Here is a 9267-nt window from a genome sequence, read left to right on the forward strand (position 1 = left end):
ACTCACAGTGAAGCATCTCTGCATTCTCCTGACAGCTCACATTCCCACCCAGCTGTGTGTTATCTGCAAACTTGAAGATACTAGATTTAATTCCCTCATCTAAATCATTCATATCAGCATCAGTAAAGGGGCTTTCATTTACTTATGTAAATGTGGGAAGTTGATGTCATCACTTGCTCTTTGGGTATACACTTTAAAAGAATGCGGTGCACGGACAGAGACTGGTTCCTGACTCAAAAATGGAAAAGCTATCAAGTAGCCAAAGACGGTTCTTAACAAAACTGACAGTTAAAAACAAAGTAAAAATGTCATTCCATCACAGATATTTCAAGTCCACAAAACTGTCCTGAACTAGCATCAATTGGATTACCTCATCGTCATGACTGCTGTGTGATTTAGGAGCATCAAAGGTGTACTTAACGAAGAGTATGACTGAGGCAAGGGTATAATATTTCTTGAAATCAGAACAGAGATCGAAAGGGAAATAATGTAACAGACACAAACAGAGGTGTCTGCTGGAGCACTTACTTCACACATGTTCCATTTTCAAGCTTAAATCCACTTAGACATGCTGTTTTGAAAAGAAAAGTAAATAAATCGATTGTTGTAAATAAATCAATTGGTGCCATGTTTACACCAGCAGTATTATGTTTATGAACAAAAAACAGTGCAAACCATATATACCTTTTAAAACCTGGTTCTAGACTTCCCCAGTCATCAGGCATATCCTTCCTGCATTTATCCTTAGTCCTGTTAGAATTTTCTACGAGATACCCCCCTCATTCTTCTAAACCCCAGAGAATACAGTCATAACTGATCCAATCTGTCTCTTCATAAGTCAGTCCTACCATACAAGACTGATTCCTGGAAGATTTTTGTTGCACTCCTTCCATAGCCAGAAGATTCTTCCCCAGATCAAAACTGCACACAATATTCTAGGTGTGGTCTCACCAAGGCTCTGAAAAATTGTAGCAAGGCATCACTGCTCCTGTACTCAAATCCTCTTTCAATAAAGCCCAACATACCTTTTCCCTTCTCCACCACCTGCTGCACCTGCTTACTTTCAGTGTCTGCTGTATTGCACCCCACCTCCCTCTTTATCCCAATCCATCGTCATTCAGATAATAATCCGCCTCGTTGCTTTTGCTACCAAAGTGGATAACACCATATTTATCCACATTATACTTAATCTGCCATGTACTTGCCCATTTACTCAACTTGTCCAAATCACAGTGAAGCATCTGTGCGTTTTCCTCATAGCTCACATTCCCACCCAGATTTGTAGTGTCTGCAAACTTGGTGATATTAGATTTAATTCCCTCATCTAAATCATTCATCTATATTATGAATAGCTGAGATCCAAGCATTGACCCATGCAGTACCCTACTAGTCACTGCCTACCACTTAGCTCAGTGGTTAGCGCTACTGTTCACAGCGCCAGGGACTCAGGTTTGATTCCAATTCGGGCAACTATCTGTGTGGAGTTTGCACATCCTCCCCGTGTCTGCGTGGGTTTGCTCCAGGTGCTCTAGTTTTCTTCCACAGTCCAAAGATGTGCAGGTTAGGTGGATTGGCCATGCTAAATTTCCCATTGTGTCCAGGGATGTGCAAGCTAGGTGGATTAGCCATGGGAAATGTAAGGTTATAGGGATATGGTAGGGCATGTGGGTCTGGGTGGGATGCACTTCAGAACTTTGGTGTGGACTCAATGGGCTGAATGGCCTGCTTTCACATTGCAGGGAGTCTATGACCTGTTTGTTCCTACCCTTAGTTTCCTGTCTGTCAACCAGTTCTCTATGTCAGTACACCATCCCTACTGCCACACGCTTTAGTTTTATATGCTAATCTCTTATGTGAGACTTTATCAAAACTCTTTTGAAAGTCCAATTAAACCACATCCGCTGGTTGCCCTTTATCAACACTAACAGCTACATTGATTTGTCAAGCATGGTTTCCTTTTTGTAAATCCATGCTGACTCTGTCCAATCCTATCACTGCTTTTTAACTACTGTGCTCTTAATTCCTTGATAATGTATCTTATTGCATTTTCCCACTACTGATGTCAGAACAACTGGTCTATAATTCCCTATTTATCTCTACCTCCTTGTTTTTATAATAGTGGGTTTACATTAGCTACCTTCCAATCTGTCGGAACTGTTCCAGAGTCCATAGAATCATGAAAGATTGTGACTAAAGCATCCAGTATTTCTTGGGCCATTTCAAGTACTCTGGGATGTAGATTAATCAGTAGGTTGGTGAAATTTGGACTCTTTGCTTGTGTGAAGGACAAATTCAGCTTGTGCTACCATGTATTATGTCCTATCCTAATGTACATATATCTAAAGTTTTTTTTGGAAATGAAGAGTTCAATGGCAGTTTTAGTGGAAGAGTATGCAGATGCCTCATGTGATACAGAGATTAGGGCTGGTTTCAGAATGACATTGGCAGGTATAACATTAACCAACAGATTGCCACAGATGTGCGAAAGTGAAGAGCAACAAAACTGGTTGGTTTGAAGCAACAAATCCTGCAGCAGAATATAATTCCACTCTTAGAAGTTCATGATGAATGACAATCAAATCACTGGATTCACACAACATGGAAATTAGGGAATTTTTCACATGGACAGAGATGAGTTACTTTGCCTTTCAGATCTTAATCCATTTCGAGAGCCCAATTGGGGTGGATTATTTTGCAAGACCAAGTGAGCGAATGTGTAAAGCCTTCCTCGCCACTGAATGATTGAACTTGGAATTTTTGATCGCATTTTCACCAGCAACTTTAAAAACAGGTCACTTGGCCTCACAAACAGAACAATCAAGTCTGAAATGACAGATTTGGCCTCAAAATGCGACAGAATTCATTATACAGAAAGTGTTACAAACAATTAGGAAACTGACCGGTACAGTTTTAAATTTTGGCTGCACTCATCATTTGTCATGATGGCACAGCCTCAACCCTTTCTGTATCCTCCTTCAGTAATGGAACTGATGGAAATCTTTGTACCCATCCAATTCTGCCTTTGTACATATCAGTGATTTCAAACCACCCCATGTTTATCAACTGTGCTCTCAGCTGCCTATACCCCAAATGCCAGATCTTCCCTAAACATCTTGGCCCTTTTCTGCTTTGTAAAGCGAGCCAACCTCTTCAATCATGCATTTGGCATTTCATTCCAGTATGTGCTCATGCGCTGCAGTCTCAAATTATGTTTGCCATTGCTCTTGTGTCTGGGATATTTTACAATGTTAACTGCATTATACAAATGCAAGTTGTTGTAAATGTATTGAAAAGCACATTCTCTGGACAGTTGTTACCTACCTTTGCAGCTTCGATCAGAAGCAACAAACTTGAAGTAGCCCGGCAGACATTTGCAGATAGCAATCCCATTGTTTGCATTACATTGTGAGGTGGTGTTATCGCAAGGGTTCAGGCTGCATATGCTTTGGCCTTTTTACAACAAATGGTGGGGGTTTGGGGAGAAGAAGAGAAAAACAAGAAAAGGAAACATCATATACAAGAAATTTGCTCCTGTCATTTTTAATATCATTTAGAATTTGGTAAAGGTCTGCTTTTGCTGCAGCTCTACTTCTGCCTTTGTTCCTAATATTCCCTCTAGCAAACAAAAACCTCAAGAGGATTTGCCCCTCAACAGCAGTGACATAAGTTCAACAGATTCCAATGGAACACATATCACCACATTCGATTTATTTCCAATCCTTTAAAATAAGTAAAAGCATGGTCAATGTGACAATGCATCACATCAACAAAGGCAAACATCTCTCTACAACTAAAACAGAAGTTAATTTTAAGAAAGAAACATTTCCACCTCTAAAGCAGTCTGATGGCTAATCAAGCTGCCAACAGGCATTCCTCTTAGCTTAGCCTGTTCAGCCACAGAATTGAAATGGAAAACATTAGCTTGCAAGTTCTGACAATTGCTTTGGTGCCAATAACACTGTGGTGGTTTCGTACAAAGGCTACACTGAGGGAGACATTAGATATTTAGCGGTAATGGATGACCGTTTAAAATTACTTTATTGAGAGCTGAGATCATTCAATACCCCCAGCTTGTATTTTAACCCTAGAAAATAATACAACTGCATATATTGTATCAAGCAAATGTAAAACATGTGTTACAAATAACTTCAGAATAAAAAGATCTTAAATATAAAACAAAGAACTGCAAATACTGGAGATCTAAAACAAACAGAAGTAGAGTTTGCTGCAGAAACTCAGCAGAGAAAGCAGAGTTAACGTTCTTAAATATGTCCCTGCCTCCCTTACAAACTCCAAAATATTTTGGATTTTGATTTAAGAAAAAAAAATTCCATTTCTCCATTATAAAAGTTTCATATTTTAAAAAAATGCTTCAGTTCATTGTTTAAAAATGGACCCACTACCTTTCCTATCATATAATTGGTAAAGTTCATTTCACACCACGACCTAATGAAAAAGCTGATATAAAGTTATGGACCATCTCACTTCCTGTGTGAGTAATTGCTGAAAATTGCTTCCCATTACAAAGCCTTTGCACAATGCAGGCTACGAGTGGCAAGTGAAGTAACCCGAGTGAAGTGATTATTAAATACATGATTGAGGGCCAAACTTTGCTCAAAGACTGTAGACAGCAAGTACCTGCTGAGTCTTAAAATAACAAAATTTACCAAATGGGGCTATGAGGGATTGTGGATACAGTATTTTCAGAACTTACTGCAACTTCCACAATCTTTCGCAGGCTCCAAGGAAGCATAAGAGATTAAATGTTTCTAAGTCATTTTAACCTTCTGAAATAAGGGCATTATGAACAACGGAACAGTGCGGCAAACACCATCAAAATGATGGCTTTGGAACTGCAAGCAGACAGACACCCATGAGAAAACATAATACTGTAATGCTTATGGCTGGTGTTCCTGATCTCTTGCTCTGTAATTTGACACCTCCAACCAGTAGTCCGAGTGGTCTTATCCTTCTTTCTGCACCTGTGCAATCTGTCTGTCTTTGCTTCCAGCACTCTGGCTCAGGAGGCTGTTTCTGTAGATTGCAGCCAATTTGTCACTCTCTTTGTCTCCCTGCATTGTGTTAGTCAGTTGTCTTTCAGCCTCCATTGAAAACCAAACACAATGGATTGTAACCCATTCCAAACCTCTTACTGCAGATTGCACTCTTTCCTAGATATTTCATTTATTTTATGTTCTACGATTTTAAATGCTGACCACTCCAAAGTGCTCAAAAGGAATCTTGTTTCAATGAATACCACAAAGTTATGATTAGCAAATTGCAATCTGTTACATTAATTCTCCTCTCAAACGATTTGTGTTTTGAGCCACCAGGGGTTTTATTCTGCAGATTAGTGAGTTTGCATATCTGCTGGTGGTTTGTGGCCTGAAATGATTTTGCATTACCTATGAGTGACTACTGTCAGACTGTATGTGGTTTTTTGCAAGCTCTTATTTACGCTACTGTACATAATACAGTTCTGTGTGAGTACATGTCTCATTAGAGCCATTGAGTCATACAATCATACAGCATGGAAACAGACCTTTCGGTCCAACTTGTCTGTACCAATCAGATATCCTAAACTGATCCAGTTGCATTTGCCAGAATTTGGCCTATATCCCTCTAAGCCCTTCTTATTCATACACCCATCCAGAAGCCTTTTAAATGTTGTAACTGTATCAGCCTCCACCACTTCCTCTGGCAGCTCATTCCATACACGCACCACTGGATGTGAAAAAGTTGCCCTTTAGGTCCGTTTTAAATCATTCCCCTCTCTCACCTTAAACCTATTCCGTTTTGTTTCGGGCTCCCGTACCCTGGGAAAAAGACCTTGGCTATTCACCATATCAGTGTCTCTCATGAGCTTATAAACTTCTATGAGGTCATCCCTCAGCCTCTGACACTTCAGGGAAAAAAACCCCAAGCCTATTCAGCCTCTCCCTATAGCTCAAATCCTCCAATCCCAGCTACATCCTTGTAAATCTTTTCTGAACACTTTCAAGCTTTTCTATAGCACGGAGACCGAATTGACCAGTATTCCAAAAGTGGCCTAACGAATGTCCTGCACAGACTATTTCAGAACTCGAGTTCAGTTCTGAAGAAGGATCATTGGACTCGAACTTTCACTCTGCTTTCTCTGTACAGATGTTGCTAGACCTGCTAGTTTCTCCAACAGTTTCTGTTTTAGTTTCAGATCTTCAGCATCCATAGTTCTTTGTTTTACTACCATCTCCTTATCAGTTCCTCATTATCCTACAGAAAAGACCCAACCTTCTACAATAAAACAACTGCAGGTGCTGGAGATCTGTAACGGACACATATTGCTGGTGAAACTCAGCAGGTCTGGCAGCATCTGTGGGAAGAAAACAAGAGTTAACGTTTTGAGTCCCATGACTCTTCATGATATTTTGATGAAGATTCACCAGACCAAAAATATTAATTCTGTTTTTGTCCCACGGATGCTGCCAGACCTGCTGATTTTCACCCGCAATTTTTGCTTTTGACCCCTTCTTCTACCTCTTGGCCAAGTTTAACATAAATTCCTACCAATTACAATCAGAAAAAATATCAAAGTAGTAGTTAAATTGTAAGCACAGAACATTGTTGAAGATTTAAATTTACTGTGATCGCTCCCCTTTACCCTAAAATTAAAAATCTTGCAATTAGACATAATTTAAGCAAATCAAGCCTGTAAATATATTGTTTAAGTAAAAGGGTGCTATATAAGTATAAGCTGTTTTGTGAATGGATATCAATGACAACTGATCCACTGTTTCTAACGTTTTGGAGTAGATCTGTAGCTCGGGTTGTGGATGTTGAGGTTGGTTGGCTTGCCGAGCTGGTTTGATGTTCCGCAGACGTTTCATTACCATGCTGGGTAACATCCTCAGTGCAGCCTCTGATGAAGCGTCAGTGTGTTTTTCCGCCTGGTTTTTAAACCTTGGGGTCCGTTGCGATGGATTGCCTCACTTGTGGGTTTCCTCTGTAGTGGAATGTGTATGGGGTCAAGTTCAATGCGTTTATTAATAGCATGCTTCGTGGAGTGCCATGCTTCTAGGAATTCTCGTGCTTGTCTCTGCCTAGCCTGTCCCAGGATCTTGGTATTGTCCCAGTCGAAGTGGTGGTTCTCCTTGTCCATGTGGATTGAGACGAATGAGTATTGGTCGTGTCTTTTTGTAGCCAGTTGGTGTTCATGTACCCTTGTTGTTAGTTTCCTTCCTGTTTGTCCGATGTAGTGTTTCTCGCAGTCTCTGCAGGGCATCTTGTAGATGACATTGGTCCTGTCCATGGCGGGGAGTGGGTCTTTAGTTCGGGTGAGCACTTGTCGTAGGGTTAGTGTGGGTTTGTGTGCCGCTCTGATGCCCAGCGGTTGTAGAAGTACATTCCACTATGGAGGAAACCCGGAAGTGAGGCAATCCATCGCAACGGACCCTAGAGTTTAAAAACCAGGCGGGAAAACACACCGATGCTTCATCAGAGGCTGCACTGAGGATGTTACCAAGCACAGTAACGAAATGTCTGCGGAACAACAAACCAGCTTGGCGAGCCAACCAACCTCAATAATCCACTGTTATTGCCAGTGTTCCACTCAACAAAATAACATTTCCAAATCAGTTGGAACAAAACAAGCAAAGAAGCATAGCATTGATTTGGCTTCCCTCCCATTTTCCACCTTTCATAAATAGTACGTTGTCCAAAATAGAGTTAGGATATAGACAGCAGCTCCCATTCCAGAAACAGTTTAGTTTCACAATTCTTGCCCTTCTTTTCAAATCCCTACAAGGCCTTGCCCTCTATAACCTTGGTCTGCTTGGCAGGCTTATGCCATTTCTGCACCACTCCAATTCTGGCCTCTTGTGCATCACTGATTTGAATTGCTATATCATTGGCAGCTGTGCTTACCGCTGCCCGAACAGCAGCTTGAATTCCTCCCCAAACATTTCCTTTGAGGCAGCCTTGCAACTTATCTCTTCAACCAAGTTTTTGACCATTTGTCCTAATGTCTGCATGTCATCCAAAGGCTCCTATAAAGTGACTTGCAACATGTTACTACATTTAAAGGTGCAATAGACGAACGAGCCATTGTTGCACTGGCACTTGGCTCTGTAAATATTTCAAACATCTGTTTCACTGTCACTTACATTGATTTTCTTCCACATTGCAGTTCAGGCAGAAGACAACAGCTGCAACAAAGCTGTTCCAGTTCCTGATATTCCAAGCAGATAAAAGGGCACTTGTTTCTCATGGATTGAATTGATGAACATAGCCCAGGACAAAAACAAATTTCAGCTTTTATGTGGAGATAGTAAGAACTGCCGATGCTGGAGTCAGAGATAACACAGTGTGGAGCTGGAGGAGCACACAGCAGGCCAGGCAGCATCAGAGGAGCAAGAAAGTTCTTCAGAAAAGGGTCCCAACCCGAAACGTCAACTTTCCTGCTCCTCTGATGCTGCCTGGCCTGCTGTGTCCCTCCAGCTCCACATTATGTTATCTTCAGCTTTTATGTGTTTTTTAGTCACAAGAATGCAATTTACCTGAGGAGATGCAGTTTTGGGCAAGACAGGCACGTACCTATAGGGTCATGGTCAGGACGCAAGTTTCCAAACATTGAGAAGTGTAGCTGACAACTATGCAATAGTATAGATGTAGCTGATGGCAGATATTACAAAAACAACTTGAATACAGAGGGGAGAAAATAAACAGAATGATGTGTATATTCTCTCCCAACACTGCCACCACCCAAGGTTTTTAAATATGCTTATGGTGGGGGTGGGTGGAAGGATGAGGCAAGGGTATGAGAAGAATGAGACCAATCCAACTTGCATTTCAGAATACAAAACCCGTTGCCAAATAAATGATCACATTCACTGCTCACAAGCAGGTAACTCTGGTCATGAAAGCAACCCACATACATCAGCTCCTTCTAAATCCTTCATTAGTCAAGGTATCTGCTATAAGATCAGGTGTAATGGTGCAACTGTACTAATTATTTGCTGAGCCACAACCTAAGTACTGTGTGCAGTTCTGGTCACCTCATTACACAAAGGATGTAATGGCACTAGAGAGGGTTACACAGAGGAGATTTACCCAGGTGTTATCAGAACCAGAAAAATGCAGTTATAAAGGAAGATTGCACAGGCCGGGACTATTGTCCTTGGAGCAGAGGAGGCTGAAGGGAGAACCGATTTAAAGGTACAAACCTTTGAGCAGTCAGGCTAGAATGATGGGAAGGGCCAAGCTACAATAGTAGAGGTAACACAGTGTGGA

General features: G+C 41.1%; 1 protein-coding gene across 4 annotated transcripts in view; it reads right to left on the bottom strand.

Moving 5' to 3' along the window:
- muc13b (mucin 13b, cell surface associated) overlaps positions 1-9267 on the bottom strand; it is a 91485-nt gene that overhangs the window by 19998 nt on the left and 62220 nt on the right. For all 4 annotated transcript variants that reach the window (XM_048614798.1, XM_048614797.1, XM_048614799.1 and 1 more), the window contains exons 7-8: positions 3322-3450; positions 529-571 (exon numbers count right to left, since the gene is read on the bottom strand). In XM_048614798.1, coding sequence (XP_048470755.1) covers positions 529-571; positions 3322-3450 — 172 coding nt within the window. The remainder of the gene's footprint in view (positions 1-528; positions 572-3321; positions 3451-9267) is intronic.

The sequence above is a fragment of the Rhincodon typus genome, chromosome 30 (assembly GCF_021869965.1).
Source record: "Rhincodon typus isolate 14 chromosome 30, sRhiTyp1.1, whole genome shotgun sequence".
In the NCBI taxonomy this organism is placed as follows: Eukaryota; Metazoa; Chordata; class Chondrichthyes; order Orectolobiformes; family Rhincodontidae; genus Rhincodon; species Rhincodon typus.